This window comes from Podarcis tiliguerta, assembly GCF_965153285.1.
Source record: "Podarcis tiliguerta genome assembly, chromosome: 1".
NCBI lineage: Eukaryota > Metazoa > Chordata > Lepidosauria > Squamata > Lacertidae > Podarcis > Podarcis tiliguerta.
The window spans coordinates 133,510,694-133,531,152 of NC_139534.1; the positions used below are offsets into that span (position 1 = coordinate 133,510,694).

Consider the following 20,459-nt stretch of genomic DNA (forward strand, 5'->3'; position numbering starts at 1 on the left):
TGGCCATCTCTGTTCACCCATATTTGCAGTTCTGTAGCTGCTGTATTTTCTGTTTGACGCTAAATAGCACAACCAGCAGAGCTGGAAGCTGAAATGCTTAATGCCCAAGGAGAAAACCCGCCAAAGCCAGGAGACCCACCTGCTTTGACTCTCTCCTCCACGATCACACAGATCCTGTCAAACTTGCTCTTCAGCTGCTGCACTCGCTGGACCACCCTGCTCCTGTGTGCCGGGTTCAGCAGCTCCGCCTGGCATCTCCTCTCCACGGCCAGCCGGCTGCTGACAACGTAATCGCAGCTGCCCAGTGAGCAAACGTGGACCTTGACTCCGTGAACGGCTTTCAGGGTGGAAATGACGTCCGGCCCAGAGGAGATCTCGCGGCTGTCAACCAGAATGCAGAGAGGCAGCGGCGGGTTCTTCCGGGGGCAGAGTGCCGCAAGGTGCCCCAAAGAGCTTTCTGGCTGAAAACATCGCAAGAGAAATCATCACTCATCATCCTCAAAGCAGCCAGAGCAGGAGAAAGCCAAGGCTGAGCTTTCATTATCATCACCTTTCATAGTGCGTTACCAATGCACCCCAGAGCCTTGCAGGGCTTCCCAGGTGGCACAAGACCACAGTCCCTGCCGCCAAAGAGCTTCCAGACTCTTTTTGGAAGGTGTAGGTTTACTACTACTACTACTATGATTATGTATTTATTTATACCCAGCCTTTTCCCCATAGCAGCTAAAAACAGGGAGGTGGAGAATGGAGCATTCATTTAGGCAGAGGTTGGATGTTGACCATTTGTCAGGGATTCTTCAGCTGTGACTCCCGCATCAGGGGTTGGATGACCCTTGGACTCTACACTTCTATGATTCTACCATCCGAGGGCCCCCGCCAGACATCCTTTTCATCGAGCATTAGTGATGATTTGTTCTCAGGAAGCTATTGGGGAGGTTACACACAATCCCGCTTTCAACACTGCTTGCGCCTGTGGAGGTTTTGGGGGGCAGTCATGCTGCTTCATTTGCAACCAGGGCACCCCTGCAGAAATTCTGTACCTCAAAGGTTCCAGGTTGTGTGTGTGTGTGTGTGTGTGTGTGTGGCTTTTGTTGCACTGTAGTGCATGAATGTCCCTGCAGGTGGCACTGAGGAAGCGTCACAGAAAAGCTCCTAAAGTGCAATGATGTGTGGATGGCTCAGTATAAAGAGACCACTAAGGCACTATCAGCGCATCAGTGACCTGTTTAGGGCCCTAAAATAGACCACCAGGAAAAACTACAGGGAAAGATAAGTAAGGGTTGGTAGTTTGCCTGGCAGTCCAAATATCGCATAGAAAATGGCAGTATTTGACAAGTGATAAAGGTAAAGGTACCCCTGACCATTAGGTCCAGTCGTGGACAACTCAGGTTGCAGCGCTCATCTCGCTCTATAGGCCGAGGGAGCTGGCGTTTGTCTGCAGACAGCTTCTGGGTCATGTGGCCAGCAGGACTAAACCGCTTCTGGCAAACCAGGGCAGTGCACGGAAACGCCGTTTACCTTCCCGCTGGAGCGATACCTATTTATCTACTTGCACTTTTTGACATGCTTTCGAACAGCTAGGTAGGCAAGTGGTACAGAACCTAAATCCCACTTTTGTTTAGACATGCTTCTAGCCACATAGTAGAACAATTGCACACGGATGGAGGAAGCCACCTGCAAATTATTCCAACAGGACACCTTCTGGGAATGAGGAGGTGGTGCCCTCCCCACCAATCTTTCACTGACTTCAAGCCCTCTGTAGTCCTCTAGGCGCTCGATAAAACATAAATGCCATTGCAAAAATAGCTCGTGCACATTTATTCAATTTACATGCAGAAGGTGATTTGTGCAACCCCCAACATCTCTGGTCTGAAGGCTGTTAGGCAGAAAGGCTATAAAAGGCCTCTGAGCATGACCAAGGGGAACCGGGGTACTGCCAGCCAAAAGTGCGCAGAACAATTGCCTGTTCCCAGTACTGAAATGAGGCTGCATTTTAATGTTGTATTTTAATCTTGTTGTTGTGTTTTAATCAATTGTTTTTATACTTGGTGTTAGCTGCCCTGAGCCCGGTCTTGGCTGGGGAGGGGGGGGTATAAATAAATTTTATTATTAGTATTATTTTACTATTACTACATTTTCACAGTGGAGGAGGCAACCAAGGGGGCGGGTGGCCCCCTTTTGCTGAAGGTTGTCAAGGAAAGCCTGAAGAAGCATCCCTGGCGCTGTGGGATATCTTGCCTCCTGGCGAGAGCTTTGCCCAGATCGCTTTCAGGGCTTTGGTCTGTTATTCTAACCCTGGCCACAGATAAACCAGCAAAGGAAGGAACAGCTTAAACACAGCCCATACCTTTGACGCTGCCTGGAAGTCCAGTTCTTCCGACAAGGAAGATTTCAGTCCCACGAGCCCTTGGGTCCTGCTCTCTTGGGGCGGACGGATCTCAGCCTTTGGAGCAGATGTTCTGCAGTCCAGACGGTGGTCTAAAGCCAGCGATGAGGACGCATGCGAGCCCTGGTCCGCTTTTGCGACGGGAGGCGGTTCCCTTCTGACCCCTCCTTCATCTTCACTAGAGCTGCTGGGAATCTGGATCCGGGAGCGTTTCTTGAGGGGCGGGGGAGCAGCCCCTCCCTGCTGCAGAAGGGCCGCTTTCAACCTCCTCCTGCGCCGGGTGCAATACTGCTTTCTCCCGTGCCCAAAGCTCTCCTGCAGCAGGTTGAAGTCAAGACAAACTTCCTCATCTTCACTGGAGCAGCTTTGGGGGTCCTCCACCTCCTCCACACAGAAACTGTCTGCCAAATAGCTTTCGTCCTGCTCTGGAACCTGGAAGGAAATGAAAGCGCTGAGGAGAACCCATGCCATGATTGGCGTATCCCCAAGGCAGAGCCACAGAACGTCTTGAGCCTCACGTGGGCTGTAGCCGCAGGCCTGGCCAGCTCCAGCAGATGAAATGCAGGTGCCCTTTCCAGTCAAGTCTGGAGGAGTTTTCGACACATGAGGCTGGCACAGTTTCTAATGACACAATAACGTTGATGTGTCACTTTGTTCTCAGGTTTACAGGTATGTATGGAATATGGCAGACATCCAGAAGGCAAATGTCTTAATTGGCATGAGCCAGTTTATTTTGGCACGTCTACCCCGCCCTTTCTATTGAAAAATACAGTAAGAACCTGGGACAAAGTGACATGGATATGCTGAGGAACCAAGCTCTTTCATTTTAACACCTGAGCCAGGTTTTCCCAGGCCCCTGCACACTGCAAAAACACTCCCCCACCCCAGTTCCTGGACTGCTCACATCTCTCCCTGAGCTGCTGCCTGGACTCATGTCACAGGCTGAAGAAGTGTTAGAAAGCAGTAGTTCTGTGCCTGGAGGCTGCCTGGGTTTAGGGAGAAGGTCAATGTGTTCTAGATGCGCTTGCGCTCCCCTGAAGGATCTGTTTTTTGGTTTGGGGGGAGGATCCAGCCTTGTCCCTGGACTCCCAAGCGCTCTCAGTGGCACCAAGGGAGTTCCCTCTCCCAGCTGATGCTGACACATGAACTGTGGCTTCACCTAGAGAGCGGCAGGCTGGCCAAGGGCAGCCATGCTCGGGGGGCCTCTTGGCATGTGGGGTGCCCTGGAAGCTGCAGCTGGTATTGACTTTTAAGAGTGGCAAGATTTGTTCACAGCAACTTGGCCCAGTTAAAGGACCTTCACTGGCTACCAGTGTTTTTCCAAGCCCAAATCATGGTGGCATTATTGTCCTTTGAGGCCAAACTTGCTTGACTCCCCAGTGCTGAAAGGAAGGCCAAATTCCCTATCAAGCTACCTATATGATAAGGTCATTCTGCTCGTGGCTATGAGGGAGGGGGGACTTCTCAAGGTCAGCATCCCAACTAGGGACCACATTCCTCAGAGAAGTCTGCCTGACACAGACTTTTCCCCAGATCATTCAGGTGGAATCAGAATCCTGCTCTTAGGTTGTCGGGCCCCCCCAATCATGCTGCCTTTTCTTTCTTGTGCCGTACAATAGCTCTGATTTGCGATATTTGTATTTTACATTGTTTTTATATTTTGATTCATGTGAACCGCACTGGGGATTTTTATCGAAGGGTGGTATTAAACAAACCCCGACTGTATTGAGGCAGCAGGTTCTGCCTTGCTAAGAAGTCAGCCCACCTTGAAACAATCCTTTCGGCCTTGTCCTTTAAGACAACACTCGTGAAAAGCGACCATTCGCTCCGATAAGGCTGTGAGAGACCAACAAGCAGCATTTGTGGATCAAGACCAGCCCCTGTTTGTGCTTTGGACACAACCCTCCCTTGTCTGCCTTCTTACCTGTGAGAAAACGGCCACCGAGTTGCATCCTTTCTGCATCTTATACCTGTTGCCAACGGCTGGGCTTCGTACCGATTTCAAGTAGATTGCATGCATCTCAGATTCTGAGCAGAGAGAAAAAAGAGCAGCCTTCAGGCAGGCAGAAGAGGAACTGAAGCCGCAGTCAGCACCTGTTTGGGCAGGCTTCGCAGGCGGAAAGAGTCTCTGTGGGGTGGGGGAAAGTTGTGTTGTGCAGGGAAGCTTGTTTTGCGGATCCCGTTACAATTCCCACCACACAAACAGACTCCGCACGAATCAGGGGCCTGTTAGTAGCAGAGAAACCCTTCCCACAATGGCGCTGGGGGACAGGTTCCAACACGTGGCAATTGCTGCCACACAGAAGCAGTTCAGTGGCCTCCAAGCATCCATCTCAACATGCCATTCCTTCTCTATCCATTTCCAGGCCTCGGTCCAAGTGCTGGCTGTTCAAGCGCTCCTGCAGTTTGTGCCTCACCTTTCCACTTTGTTGATGATACTGCCGCATGGGCCGAAGGGTTAAGCAATGCAGTCCTGATTTACTGCTGCTAACTGATTTCCAAAACCTGACATGCTGGCTGCAATCACGGCCTTGTAGGAAAGCTACTGGGAGGACTGGTGCCAGTGGGAAAGGACAATGAGAGCCAAGGAAGTGCCAGCTAACAGGAAAAGGGCAGGGTTTTCCTTCACTTACCATTGAGATCTTGCATAATCTGTGTCTCATCATTTAAAAACTCGATGAGGGAAGAACTCTGCACGTTTTCCGAGCCGATGCTCTCGTCGGATGAAACCTCCATGGCTCCTTCCTCAGAAAGTTCCGCCTCTTGGTCCAGGAAGTATTTGGCTGCGCTCTACATGAAGCAAAAGCAAGAGTTCCTGCTCAGCAGCATCCCACTTCGCAGACTCCAGCCATTCCAGGTGGCCGGAGACTGGCCAACCCCCACCCCATGGCTTTTAGGAACTGGCCACGGGCAAGGACACGATCCCATGCTGGCAGCCAGTCCACGGAGCCCCACCACCACCAGCCATGCAGATCAAGTCATCTGAGGCCACAGCCTCACATGGAAAGAAGAAGCTCCCCATTACTGGGGGCCAAAGCCTCTAAGTGCAGAAACTGTTTGTCCATCCTCAACTACAAAACACAAGGCCAAAAGTACCTCTCCCCGAATTCCTTGGTTTGGTATTAGTTTCCTGACAGCATCTCCAAGTAGGCCTGGGAATGACTCCAGCCTAAAACCCTGGAGAGCCACTGCTGCCAGTCTGTGGACAATGCTGAGCTAGATGGATCAAAGCCCGTATAAGCCAGCTTCCAGTTTCATAATGACTTCTCAGGCAGAGAGAGGCCTCTCCTCCTTACCTGAAACCAGATCCTCTTCTTTAACTGGGGATGGGAGGGGCTGAATGACACACCAAGTATGTCTCGTCCTGCTCAGCTGAGCTGCATGGCCCTGCTCCAAAACTGAAATTTGGCCTAACAGAGGAGACTCTGTTTCCAAGCACGTTCCCCTCACGCGTGCTGCCCCGTATTTCCTTCCTGTTTAAGGTTCCAGAGGGGTAAACGAAAAGCACAGTACCCCACGCCTCACACCCATCAGAAACAAAGAAGCATCGCTGAGTGTCATATGCGCACCTTCCTGGCAGCAGCGTCCCCCCTTTTCCGCCTCTTCACACCTGGCTTCTTGCTCCAGCTCTTCTCAGAGCAATCTGGGCTTGCGTCGCTAGACAAATCTGACTGAAACAGAGCACAGACAGTGGTCAACAGTGGCATCAGAGCCAGATTCCTCTGGCCTTAACTGGTGCTCAATGCTACCCTGGCAGGGACTTTATGGGTCTGGCTTAACCAGAACGTGCAGCCTTTGGCTTCAAAGCTGGGATGCTATAGGCAGCCTGGTTCATGTTCCTTATGATTAATGTTGATGGTGAAATTACACTTAAGGGGTGGTTGAAGAATTCTGGAGGAAGAATGGAGGAGAGGAGGGGGTGGCCTGTTCAGCCGTTTCTTGTGGTGAACCCCTGGAGGGGCAGCATTTGGGCAGGTGGCCAAGAGGACGACTCAGGGGAAGGCAGCCTACTGACTGAGAATGCTGCCCAAATATCTCTCCATCTGAAGAATAAACTTTACCACATTTTACAGGAACTGCTTTGAGCACAGGTGTCATTGTGGGAAACATAGTACATAAATGAATTGGCTGTAAAAAAAACCTACTTTACTTCTGCTAGATATCTCAAAACTAATCAGCTCCTGTCCTTTTGCAGGTTAAAGCCATTTTAGAAAAAAAATGGTAATAACCATTTCCTAACAGTAAAGAGGAATGTTTAAGCCAAGTGGAGCAAAATGTGTTTTATGTGTTTTTCATGCCCTGACGGGGGTATTTACTCACTGTGACAAGCGGACGTCTCCGTTTCTTGACAGCACATACTGGCGATTCCAAGTCACAGTCATCATCAATCTTGGGAGAAGGAAGGAAGACGTCAAAACACATTTAGAAACCGCACAGAGAGTTTGGAGCTTGGTGGCCTTTAATTTTAACTGAGCTGACTCACGTTTTGAGATGTGAAAACGTTCACTTTCTTCTTATTTTTTCTGAGAAAAACAATTTCTTCTTCGCTTTCACTGTCGGCCGCAACTGCGAAGGAGTATGTAGGTAACAATAATAAGAAAGTGTGTGTGTGTGTTTCACCATACAATATATTTGTAAACTGAGAGGAAAACGCTTTCTCCCTTTTTTCTTTAAATAAGGCAATTCTGGCTTGGGGGGTTGCTATTGTCTGCCTGTGACTCCATCCAGGGTCCAGTTGGGGCAACTTAAACAGTATTTCCCAGCAGAGGAAAACAGCTGGCTGCACTGCCTTGCTGAGCCGGAAATTAAGAGTACTGCCGAGTGATGGGGATGAGGGGAAAGAGAAGGGGAAAACACTAAACCACCTTCACTTATCTGTTCTTGGACATGTTGTCAACCCACGTATAAGAGCTGTTGCTCCTCCTACAGGTAGCCAGAGAGGCACCTCTGGAACAAGGTACCTCCAGCTGACTCCATTTCTCCCCTCCCTGCCACTTTTGCCCCATTTTCCAACTCTTCCCGGCACATATTCCTCAAGGTTGTGTCGGTTTGTTTTTAATAGGAATCCAGCAATCCCCCACATGCTTTTACACAGAATGAGGAAGGAGTTGGACTGTTACATTTAAGCTAAGAATGTAAAAAGGTAAAAGATGGAAGCTAAGGATGTAGAAACTTATGCTGATCCTGCAGCTGGATGAAGCCTGGGGCTTCTCTGAGCAAGCGCCCTGTTCTCACGGTGGCCAACTAGGCGCCCACAAGGGGCAGCTGAGCACAGCCGTGCTCTCCCCTCCCACGGTTCACAGCAACTGCCATGCAGAAGCACACAGCCTCCGGCGGGGAAACCGCCAGGGCAGGAGTGAGCAAAGGCATTGCATCCACAGAAGCAGAGCCTCCAGATGCAGTGCTGCTGCTTTATTCTACTTTGGCCAAACCTCATCTGGCTTACTGTGTCCAGTTCCAAGCTCCAGTTTATTTACATTTCAATTTTTTAAATTGATTTTGTAATAAATTGCAGTATCGCTCTGTCTAAATCACATTGCATCTTATATAATACCACTCTTACTGCAAAATTGCTTACATCTGATTGGAAAAAAGCTTACTGGATGAGGAACAGAAAAAGTTGAGGTTTATTCAGACATATTATCCCAAATTAATAAAGTTATCTTCCTTTTTTAAAACAAACATGTAAACAACTGTATTTCAATAAACTTGCCTTGCCTTTGCTCTTATTCCATGAGCCTAAAAGTGTGCTATTTTAGCCACTTAACCTCCCAGAGTTTAACCCTTTCTTTAAAGGCTGGTACAGCCACCGGTCTCCACTTCCCAACAGAGTTCTAGCTGCTGCCTCTAACCATTTAAAAAGGATACTGACAAAGTAAGCAACAGAAGAAGAAGAAGAGTTTGGATTTGATATCCCGCCTTTCACTCCCTTTAAGGAGTCTCAAAGCGGCTCACATTCTCCCTTCCCTTCCTCCCCCACAACAAACACTCTGTGAGGTGAGTGGGGCTGAGAGACTTCAGAGAAGTGTGACTGGCCCAAGGTCACCCAGCAGCTGCAGGTGGAGGGAAGCAAACCCGGTTCACCAGATTACGAGTCCACCGCTCTTAACCACTACACCACACTGGAGTGTGACCTAGATGGAGGGGGACCGGGAGGCCCCTCACTAGGAGGAGAGGCTGCAGGGAAGCAGGCTTAGATCGGAGAAGAGACAATGAGGAGGGCCAGGATCTCCACTGATGTTGAGGATGGGCCGAGTAGGGTAGAGCAAAAACGAACCCATTTCAGCCGGCCTTTAGGGGCATCAGTGCCGCAGCAGCATTTTGGTCCTGTTTATTGTCACTACTGACTCTGCCATGGTTTTATCTGTTCCGGTTTTTATCTGACTGATGATCTGTAACTGAGGGAGAGGGGGTTGCTTTTAATTTATTCCACTGTACCCCACTTTAGTACCATCTTGTGTGGAGAGGAAGGCTAAAGAATATTTTAAACGCATCGCAAGAAAAACGATTTAAACATTCCCAGCAGCATAAACCATTCAAGAGAGAATGTCGGTTCTTAGGCAGAGGCAGGATGGCCTCAGCTCCTGGGGATCCAGGGGGTGGGGGGTTTCCTGCATCAGCTGGGGGGCAGGGGGGGTTGGGCTGATTCCCCATGAGGCCCTTTCCAACTCTGGGATGCTGCCTTCTGCAACCTGATGCTTAGCCTTGCCATAAACAGAGCGAGAGAACATCCCTCCATTGCTTAAAAGGCAGGATGTCAGTATCCAGTTCCCATCTGCCTTCTGAAGACTGTAAGCAGACTATGTCCTCTCTGCATAATGCCTTATGCTATTTTAATTTTTTAAACATCTTACCTTTCATGGGAAGCACGTTAGGGCCATTTAGGCTTCCGTTTTCCACCTTCGAGGTTTCCCGCAGTCCAAGCCCCTCCGTGCTGAAAATGGAGTTAGCCAAGTCCCTTTTCACTGTACTGTTCCCTCTCCTTGGAACCGGCGCCCGTGGGCTTTCCTGCCTATTCCCGGAGAAAGAACTCACAAAGGTTCTTCTGGGGGTGCCAGCGTGGCTCACCTGCCTGCCTGTCGGTGTGGAAAATGCAGCGTGCGCAGAACTTGGTGACTGGCACAGTTTCCCTCTCGCTGGTGTCAAAGGAGAGACCAAGGGAATAACGTTTTCAACTGCCGCAAGACAAGAGTCCCGATTTTGTAGGTGTAAAGGTGTAGAAAACTTGGTTCCATTAAAGCATTCATTACCCCAGGTCAGTGGAGACTTCCTTGACACGCTGCTGTTTGAGAGCGCTACTTCAGCGCTGGAGGAGCTAACTGCCGCGTGAGTTCCCCCATCTTTCATGGTGTCCACTTGCTCTGAGCACTCGTCCTCCGATTCTTGAGTCAGGAAACCCAGATCAAAGTTAACAGAGAACAACTCCTGAGAAACATTGTAGTAGAACTCTCCAGGACGGTGGCCTTCTTCTGCACGGACAGGATCAACAGAGGCTTCCAAACCTCCATCTCTTGGGATTCTCAATGACTCCATGCGGTTTCCTTGGCTGACCTCATGAAGCTCCTCCCCTGAGGGCTGCCTTTCAGAAGTCCCCTCTTCCTTGCTCAGGGTACTGGCTTGAGTAGCCCGCAATGATGGCTCTGAAAGCTCCCCTCCTTTTGTGTCCGGATGAGGGCCACTCTCTGCAAAATCCTCTCCTACAAAGAAACGCCCAGGCACTTCAGTAGGGCTTGCATTCCTCTCAGCCAGCTTCTGGGATCCTTGATGACTTCTGCAAGCCGCCTCCTTTCCTGAATGGTTTGCTCCTGGATAATGATTTGCGACGGGTGGAGTTCTCCCTTGAATGCCCATCTGCTTTTCATCCTCACACTCAAATATTTCGTCCCAATCAAAATCATTTATCTTGCTAAAGGAAGCTTCAGGAATGCAGCTTTTCCCCAAAGGGTTATCCAAGGAACACTGTTCCTGAGCATCGGTGAGTTCAGACATGTTCTGAGGTGACGTGGAAGGTGGTTTGAAAGGTGTCAGTTTTTCTCCTGAAGGACGTTTGCCTGCAAACACACCAGAAACACATGTTTGCACTGAGCTTAACTGCTGGGCTACATCCTCTGTCTCTTCTTCAGAATCAAATAATTCATTCAGAGAAGGGGGAGACCGTGACAGAAGCCTTGCTGCATTTGTTGGGATGCATTTCCCCCAAAAAGCATCCTCATCGGCACTTGCACCAGGAAGCACAAATAAATCCGCCACTGCTGGTGCTGCTGGTGCATAAAACAAGGAAGAAAGGGGAGAATTTTCTTCTGCAAAGCAGCCGGAGCCCGAATCTGCACTGTGTCCGTTCCATGAGCCGCACACTTTTGAGATGGGCTGAAATTTTGTTTCTGCTGCATTTCCACGATCATCAACGCTTCTCTGGGCAGTGCTTATGCTGGCAGATTCCTCCATGTTTTCCTCATCCTTATCTGACATTTTTTTACATCCAGCACCTTCAACCAATGGCAAAGTGCTCACTGGAAAACCATCTGCAGGGCTGAGTCCCTCTGCAGCATGACCTTCAGAGCCTACCGACAGAGCCTGAGGCCTATTCGCAGATTTGAAGCTCGTTGCTTTAAAGAGAGATACACATTCTGCATCAAGCTCCACGGAGGAAGATGAGCGGTGTGCTGCTGCTTTTGGAGCCTCTGCCAGGGTTTTTCGAGAGAAAGGCGCCTTTTGAGCAGCTGCAGCATCACGACACCTCTTGCCCCGCTGAGCCTCCTCCGATGCCTCAACATCTTCCCAGTGAAAATAAGGACGGGTATCCAGCTCATAGTGGCATTCTCCCTAGTTGAAAAAAAGAAAAGACACTATTTCAGATGTCTGCTTGACTCAAAGTTCATCACACTCCTCATCCTCCCATCAACTGTGTTTACTAGACTGGCATTGCTTCAGTCTTGCAGAAGGGAAATGGACCAGGAGAGCAAGATTTGCTCTTGAGGGCTCAAGGAGAAAATCAAAAGAGGCTGCAGGATCAGGCCAAGACCCCATCTAGCCCAGCTTCCTGTTCTCACAATGGCTTCTCCCCAGATGCCTGTGGGAAACCAGCAAACAAGATCTGAGCACGAGAGCCCTCTCGCTTTGTGCAACCTCCAGCAACTGGCATTCAGAAGCAATATGGCCTCTGACTCCACTTTCTACATCTCTCCATCCATAGATCTGTCCATTTATTCCTACTCGCTGGTTCTCAATCCCCAGTCCACAAGAGGACCTCTTCCATGACTGCTAAGCTTACTCAGCAGGAGTCTTTGGTGAGGTACTTTGTCAAAAGTATGCTATGCTTGTTGATACTCTCAAAGAACTCAAATATGTTCATAATACAGTGGTGCCCCGCAAGACGAATGCCTCGCAAGACGGAAAACCCGCTAGACGAAAGGGTTTTCCGTTTTGGAGGTGCTTCGCAAAATGAATTTGCTATGGGCTTGCTTCGCAAGATGAAAATGTCTTGCGAGTTCCTGCGGGGTTTTTTTCCTCCCCCCCCCTTTTTCCCAAGCCGCTAAGCCGCTTAACAGCTCATCCGCTAAGCCGCTTATCAGCTAATCCGCTAAGCCGCTAATGGGCTTGCTTCACAAGACGAAAAAAACCGCAAGATGAAAAGACTCGCGGAACGGATTCTTTTCGTCTTGCGAGGCACCACTGTATAAGACTTGACGTTGCAGAAGCCATGCTGGTTCTGTTTCAGGAAGGCTTGTTCTTCTATATGTTTGGTTATTTTATCTTTTAACAATACTTTCCATCAGTTTCCTTCTACAGCGTCCAAATCCTGGACTGACTATATTCTGGAAAACAATGCCTGTGTGTATTGGTGCAGCCTTCCCTAAGTTCACAGGATCATGGAGTCATTTAAATCAAAACAGAACGATGCAGCTAGTTCATTTACCTGCAAATTTGGCCTACAGAAAAAGAAATAACATTAAAAATGACCTGATACATAAGTTACATAAAGCAGCTCTCCTCCAGGGGTACCCAAGTCTGGCAGCTAGGATCATAGTGTGTGTCCTCATTTCAGGCTCACAAGGTCTTACATAAATGCTCTTCTTTGCTATGGAAAAGGACACTTGACCCCAGGCAGGTTCTAAACCGCAGGTGGGAAGCAAAGACACTCTCACACCTTCACACGTTGCTTAGTAGAGTAAAGCATCAAAAAACCATTTGAAGGAACTAACAAAACTTGAGATTTGAAACCAGCTGCTCAGCAAAATAGGTCATGGGACAAAAGCGCTCCTTTGCCAATACGATTGCATTAGCGCAACAGCTTTCATTAAGAATTATAGAATACTGCCAGATTAACAATATTCACAACTTGGAAAGGTGACAGAAAATGTGGTGTCTAACAATTAAATGGGCTTCTGGCCTGCAAAAAAACGAACAACAAGTTCTCTCTCTCTCCCAGGGAGCAGGGCATCAATAAATGGGAGAATCCATACAGCTCATTTCACAAACATCCCACCCGCAGAGTCACAAGGCAACTCTGGCTTTGGGAGCACAGGAGTCATAATAACAATACTGACAACTCTTGAGCTCCCGTGAAGTGACTCCTTGCACTGCAAAAGAACCCCGTGGCTGGTGTACATGAAGATTATGCCTCCAAAGGGAACATAAGGCACAAGGAAGGAAGGAAGGAAGGAAGGAAGGAAGGAAGGAAGGAAGGAAGGAAGGAAGGGCAAAGACAACACAGCATAATTTTGGAATGAACATCAGTTTCCCTGCTGTCATTAGGGGCAATGTGTTTTCTGTAACAAGCTGGAGAAGCAAGCAGGGAAAGCTGGCAAGCCTTTCAGATTGCTGAGTGCAGCTTTATCCTCTTAAATGCCCATATGACCCTTTAATGCTCCAGGGCAAAGTAGTGCAGGACCTGATTAGCAACAGAGTGTGTGTGTGTGTGTGTGTGTGTGTGTGTGTGCATGGGTATTAATGGAAGCTCTCAGCACACCAAGCTTAGCTTTTCAGATGTGGGTTGAAAAGCAAACCATGCCAACAGAATTGCGCAGAACCATCCCTCCTCCAAGCACAGCTTCCGCAACCTCCCCCATGAACCTGCGCCTTTCTTGTCAATGTTCTGTGCTAAAAACTCCTCCCTAGAAGTTCTCTCAGCTCCTGGGATCTTGCCCTCGTTGCCACAGTCCCAGGGGTGACAGCAGGTGTGCCAGGAGACTCATGCGCATGGCTCAAGTGTGCCTTGAACTGCATGACCACCTTACTGGAGCATTCCAACCTCCAATGGGCTTCTGCCTGGGGCTACAGCAATGCTTCAAGCTAACGTGCTCACCTTCACCGCACTCAGGCTCCCATGGGGCCTCCAACGATCCTTGCTAACTCAGATGCCTAGCAGGACCTTTGCAGTCATCCTGCCCCTTCTCAATCTAGGGCCAACCAACAAAGCTGAGCATTGGTCGATTCAGGACATATGAAAGGAAGAACTTTACCACGCATGGTTAAACTATGGAATTCACTCCCATGAGATGTAGCTGTGGCCACAAACTTGGATGGCTTTAAAGGGGAATTAGAGAGATTCATGGTGGAGGATGAATTCATGGCTTCTAGGCCAGGATAGCTCTGCTCTGCCTTCACAGTTGGAGGCAGCGATGCTCTCCTGAATGCCAGTTGCTGGAAGCCACAGGAGGGGAGAGAGCTCTTGTGTTGAAATTGTGCTTTTGGGTTTATCTGGGTGGCCACAGTGAGGAGAGGGCGCTTGCCTTTTGAGGCACAAGAATTCTCCACAACTGTAACCGTGCTCCTGAGTGGAAGTTCTTCTGCGGGCTTCCGCTGTGAAAATGAGATGCATTTTCAACACTGTTGGAATTATTCCAAAGAGGGAAAACAGACATAAATAAACAAAATTATCCAGATTGAGGCTGTCTTGCATGGACAGTTCCCATCCTCCAGACATCTGATCCCAAGTCCTGAAGCTGCAACAAAAACAGAGCATTTGCACGGCTCCTGCACGTGTGGGACTTGACTCCCTCCTCTGGATTCTCTGCAGGCTTCCAGCCGCAGTTTCCCACCCATGGAATCCCAGCAGCCATAAGTAGGAGTCGCACATGTGGGCAATTATAGCCTTGAGCCATTTTGTTGGCGTAGGAGTGTGAACTGAAGTAGGAGAGAAAAACCGACAAGTGTTAAATATAACACTCTGACGTTAGTGCAGGCCAAGAACTGCATAGTTACTGCGAGTGACTCAAGCTCCTGAACCCAAAGTGAGTTTGCTGCTTAAAACCTGCCTAAGTGTGCCAACACACGGCATCCCCTGTTCACTAGAAGCACGTTTGCATCCCTAGCTAAAGCAGAAGCGCCTGCAAGGAGGTCCTACAAGAGGGGGGTTAAAATCCACCCAGGGCACACTTTTTATTAAAGAATTCTCAGGAGTAGACCGACAATTCAATCCTTTTAATTTACTGGGCTCTGCATGGTAGTAAACACAGTGTTGGAAACTCCCATTGTTCTAGGCGCGTTTTGCAACAGGGAATTTCATTAGTGCGAGCAGTTTCTGAGCTCTGGGCGCAGCACTGAGCCTAAGATTTCAGATTAAAACTGCAGAATGAAGGAAAGGAGGACCTTTTCCTGCCTCCCCACTTCCAGCTACTCCCTGAAGACTGGAAAAAAGACCCTCTTAAGAATATCGGGGGGGTGGGCAGGGGAAGGACTAGACCATGTGAAAAATGAACATAATATTTTAGCTGCAATTCATTCATCTTGAGCTTTGCATTCTTGTTATTAAAAAAACACACCTAGACGTTCCGTTGTTGCATCCATAACCTAGAGGTTTAAGGTGCTCCTAGTTTTCATATCTCAGTTTCTAACACTGGGTAAACATTGTCCTCAAAGTTCAGCCACTCACCATTTAATTATTATTTATTAATTAGTTACTTTTCTTCCAACAGTAGCTCAAAGCAACTTACAACAAATGAACAAAACATTAAAAACCGCATAAAACAAAATAAAATAAGAATCTAATAGACAATCATATTCTTAAAAGGCAGGATTAAAACATCTCAGCCACTCAAGGAGGCCATGGATAATTTAAAATCAAAGGCTGGGCAGAAAAGAAATGTTTTTGCCTATTGCCTAAAGATATGTAATTATGGCACCAGGCGAGCTTCCCTGGAGGGAGCATTCCTCAAATGGGGACCCACCTCTGCAAAGGCCCGTTCCCCTGTTGCTGCCCTCCAGACTTCTCATGGAGGAGGCATAGGAAGAAGGGTCCAGGTCAGTTCATATGGGGAGAAGCAGTCCAAGAAGTATTGGGGTGCAGACTTGCATGAGGTTTTATAGGTCAAAATGAGTGTTTTGAACTGGGCCCAGAAGCTAACTGATAGCCAGCACAGTTGGGCCAGGATTACAGTTGTGTGCTCAGACCGCCTTTCCCCGGTGAGCAGCCTGGCCACCAAATTTGGCACCAGCTAGTTTTTGAAATTGAATTCACAGTCACTTATTGGTGTCAATATCTAAGGAGGCTCCTGTTGTTGAAGCTACAGCTCCCAAAGCAAAAGCACAGCAGAAAAGCCTTGAAAGGGTATTGTGCAAAAGCTGCGTTCCTTCTAATGAGCTGCGCCCAGCAAGCACACTCTCACTAAACAGAAAGTCATCTGCTGGGCTCTTCTGGAGCAGCTGTGCGGACAGCTCAGGATTCCAGAGCAGAGCAACTGGCTTCTCTCTAACAGAGGAGAGGTGGCCACCCATGGCCTGCAGGCCAGATCCAGCCTGCCAGGCCTCATCTTTATCTACAAGCAGACTGGGAGATGAGGCTCCGAGTCTGATCTTTAGGGCGAAGAGGGATCTTTTATCTCCAGTCTTAGTGCTAAGCACCACAGTACTGTGATGGGAGATAAGCCCACTGCCTGCTCTCGAAGCGCTGAAGGCAGCACTGTGGAACCTGCAAACTCTAGCTAGGGGAAAATCCAATCCGTTCGGCCAAGCCTCCGTTGCCTTAGCAATGAAGCCAGGAAGGCATTAATAAAAAGCTTCTTTTATGGTTCATCTGTGTGTTGATGTGTGCATCTGCATGAAACAGAGGGTTGTTTCCTCCTTTTCTACAGCAGGACACAACTGTCTCCATAGTTTTTTTGTGCTTGGAATAAAATAAAACACCTAGAATTTTCCAAGTTAGAATCTCATGCATGTATTTGCTCAGAATTTACAGCAAACTGAAGCGTTTTTACGTTAAACTAAGTTGCTGAGATCAACAGGTTCTCAAACCTAAATGCAATGAACTCACTTAAGATACATGAAGCATGACATTGCCCCAACCCCATTAGCAAATCAGACCTCTAAAGCTGCATTGTATGATTTGTGTGATTCACACGCCTGTCTGTGAGGAGCGTGAGAAGGGAAGACAGGCTTATCTTTCTTCCGGCATGAGACTGTAAAACTGTACTTTCAATTTTACGCTATGGATTCTTCTGCTCTCGGAGCTGAGAGAGAGCACCATAGAATCATAGAATCATAGAATCATAGAGTTGGAAGAGACCACAAGGGTCATCGAGTCCAACCCCCTGCCAAGCAGGAAACACCATCAGAGCACTCCTGACATATGGTTGTCAAGCCTCCGCTTAAAGACCTCCAAAGAAGGAGACTCCACCACACTCCTTGGCAGCAAATTCCACTGTCGAACAGCTCTTACTGTCAGGAAGTTCTTCCTAATGTTTAGGTGGAATCTTCTTTCTTGTAGTTTGGATCCATTGCTCCGTGTCCGCTTCTCTGGAGCAGCAGAAAACAACCTTTCTCCCTCCTCTATGTGACATCCTTTTATATATTTGAACATGGCTATCATATCACCCCTTAACCTCCTCTTCTCCAGGCTAAACATGCCCAGCTCCCTTAGCCGATCCTCATATCATCCACCATGATTGCTTGTCTGTATATTCTGTAAATAAATTACTAGTTTAGAACTACAATGTCTCTAACGTCTTGCTGTGTTAAGCCAGAAGGATAGTGTGCTTACACCAGCTGGTATAGGTCACTGGGAGTGCCCTGGAGAAGAAAGGGATGCCTTTTCCAGAGCTACGCTCACCAGAGTACATCCAGAGGAATGGGGGCTGACTCCGCTTGGGCCTACAAAGGGTCGTACGCAAAGGCATCTGAAGATGCTTGCCTCCTGGCAAAGGTCTTTTTGATAGTGCTTTGCAGCCCATTACCTTATAAATGTTCTGAATGGTAGGCTCAAGCTGAGAGGTGCTTTTTCCAAAGCCACCTAGTGAAGTTTATGGCTGACCATAGACTGCCCCCTCCCTTGAGTCCAAAATCCACTCCTACAAATTTCACTGCCTGGCCCCTCAGCCTGCTCAGCTTCCTTCGACAAAGGCACAACACTGTCTCATGCAAACTATAAAGTCTGACATGACTCTTATAGGGAGATAATGTTTGTTTGGTGAGGCTGTGAGCTTTCCACGGGGAGCTTACTGACCTCTTCGTGCCTCATCTGCTCGATCATCTCCATCATGCTAATGAAGTGGTGGCAGCGATCCGAGTGGTCCACCAGGTGGGTAGGGAAAGGGCGGTTCTGCCACAGCCTCCACTCTGTCAGAGACAGCACATGGACCTCCTTGGCTTGCGAGTCCTGGGTTTCAAAACAGAGAGCAACACAGAGCTCATTCCAAGTACCGGCTGGCAAAATACAAAGCATCTCATGATCCAGACTGTACAAAAATAGTAATTCCAGTTCCAGGGCTTGATGCTTAAATAAAACAATTACAGTTATTGCAAGAAGACGACTCTCCCTTAAATTACTCTTTATTTTTCACTCCAGTTTGTTAGTTAAGAGACGGAGAGCACCCAAGTACTGTGCATGGACTGTGAGACACGTTGTCTTCTATTCAACGGCCAGGGTTGCTGGCAGGAGACTTTCCCAGCCCTGGAGATGTGGGGACTGAACACTGCAAAGCAGGTCCTCTGAGACTTGAGCTACAGCCATCCCCCAGCTGGTGTCTGAGGTTCACGGCAAAAGCAGCCCTTTGTTATGCTTGACAAGGGATCAGTCCACTTTCCTCCTGGCTGAGGCGCATCCAGCAAGACAGAGCTTGGAATTCCTGCTCCAGGCCAGAGAACACCCAACAAGCGCATTCAGGCCCCAACTTACTCTCGTCTCCTCATCTTCTAATGTTTCAAAGTGACTTCGAGGCATAACTGGGTTTCTTATTCCATCGCCAGCTTTGATTTTATACAATCTATTCCATCTTTCAAATTCTTCAGCTGTAAGGCACCAAGCTTCGGACGGACGAGTTTGCTTTGCATCTGGAAAGTGGAGGTAGGGAGGGAGAGGAGGTCGATATTTAGAAGAAAATTCTCTCAAATAGGCACCAGACACATAGCTTGTCAAACAGAAGCACAAGATTGCCCTCCCTTTGTGGATTTCAGCCCCACATTGGGCAAAAGATTCCTGCTTTGCAGGGGGTTGGACTAGATGACCCTTGGGGTCCCTTCCAACTCTACAATCCTGTGATAGAAGCAGACCAGTTCTGAAAGCAGGAAAGCCAAGAGGGATAAGACAGACTTTAGGAAACCCACACACACACCCCATTGCATGGGGCAGGAGTGAGATGATGTTGCACCGTGTGGCACGAGTTAGACGATAAAACGTCTGGCGAAACACATCTGCACATGGAATGCCCTCATGAAGGAAGTTGAATGAGGAATTTTGCGTTTCCTTCTCCTAATCTAGATGCTGGTCAACACACATGGGAAAGCAGCAAAAGTGCCTCTCAGCCGGAACAGGTCTGGACTTAGTCGCTACTGATCCCCCTGCAACAACTAAGCCAGGGTGCAATAATGCTTTTCCAAAGGCCCTCACATATCCGTATATAGTTGGTGGAGCAGGGCCACTTCCACGCCTATGACCCTCCCCATCCCGCTAAGGTCTGCCTCGGGGGACGTGCCAGCGAGATCTTTGCGCAGGGCTTCCTCAGTGAGGGCCCAGAGCTCTGAACTCCCTTCTGACTGGCTGGTGCCTCATCACTACAGTAGAAGCACTCAAGGAGGCCTTGAAAACTTTTCTCTTTTGTGCTGCTTGTTGGGACTCGGAGCAGCTTCCTTGCATTAAGCTGCTGCCCCTTAAGGTGTGTACGGAATCGGCTGTATCTATTTTGCCCTCCCTTTTCCTGTATGCCAGCTTGTGAGTGCATGGCCCCAAAAAGCAGCCTTTAAATAACAGCAACGCCCCAAGAGGAGGAGAAAAAATATTCTGCACATCTTACCTGCCCCAGTGGGATAGGGAAGCCACTTTTGCAGCAGCAGAGTGTGGTCTCTCCTCCCTTTTGAGGTGGGCTTGGAGGGGCTTGGCTCACGCTCCGCAGGCGTAATTGGCATCCTGTGCATCTTCGGGTCGATGCCTTCTGGAATCATCCGTGGGCTGTGCTGGTATAAGTGGAGCCCTTTGTTTTCAGAAATAGCTTTGAGGAGGCTTCTTCTGTTTAACTGGCTTTGATTGTATGTCTGCAAAACAAAGAAGAACTTGGGTGGTTTTTTGTTTGTGTGTGTGTGGGGGGTGCAATTTCCAATCCTATGCATGTTTGCCTGGAATTACACCCCACTGCATTCAGCAGGACAGACTCCCAAGTAAGGATGGACAGACAGGCAGCTAAAGCAAGCTTGAAAACACAGGAGGGGACGGGGATTCTCCTGAGCATTCGGGGCCGGACTCCTATGCCCCACAAATAACCTAGAGATGCATTTTAAACAAAAGCTCACATTCTACTCATGTAAAAAAAAACCAGGCAGGCCCCACAAATAACCCAGAAATGCATTTTAAATAAAAGGACACATTCTACTCATGTAAAAACATGCTGATTCCTGGACCGTCCGCGGGCCGGATTGAGAAGGTGATTGGGCTGCATCCGGCCCCCGGGCCTTGGTTTACCTGCCCATGCTCTGGACCAACTGCTATCATGTGATTACATGAGATCAGGTAATTTGGTAACTTCCTCGGAACCCCTCTGTGAGGCGTCCCTGGAGGCTCTCGTTATTTCTGCCTGCCCACTCACCAGGAGGACATACCCTGGATCCAGTAAACCAGTGGAGACAGGAAAGAGAAAGCAAGAATAAG

General features: G+C 48.7%; 1 protein-coding gene across 1 annotated transcript in view; it reads right to left on the reverse strand.

Annotated features, from left to right (window-relative positions):
- FANCM (FA complementation group M) overlaps positions 1-20,459 on the reverse strand; it is a 48,812-nt gene that overhangs the window by 1,457 nt on the left and 26,896 nt on the right. Inside the window, exons 11-21 of the mRNA XM_083433274.1 lie at positions 19,612-19,849; positions 18,498-18,652; positions 17,826-17,978; positions 9,241-11,209; positions 6,870-6,952; positions 6,707-6,775; positions 5,956-6,057; positions 5,020-5,176; positions 4,311-4,414; positions 2,348-2,818; positions 140-461 (exon numbers count right to left, since the gene is read on the reverse strand). Of these exons, the coding sequence (XP_083289400.1) occupies positions 140-461; positions 2,348-2,818; positions 4,311-4,414; positions 5,020-5,176; positions 5,956-6,057; positions 6,707-6,775; positions 6,870-6,952; positions 9,241-11,209; positions 17,826-17,978; positions 18,498-18,652; positions 19,612-19,849 (3,823 nt within the window). The remainder of the gene's footprint in view (positions 1-139; positions 462-2,347; positions 2,819-4,310; positions 4,415-5,019; positions 5,177-5,955; positions 6,058-6,706; positions 6,776-6,869; positions 6,953-9,240; positions 11,210-17,825; positions 17,979-18,497; positions 18,653-19,611; positions 19,850-20,459) is intronic.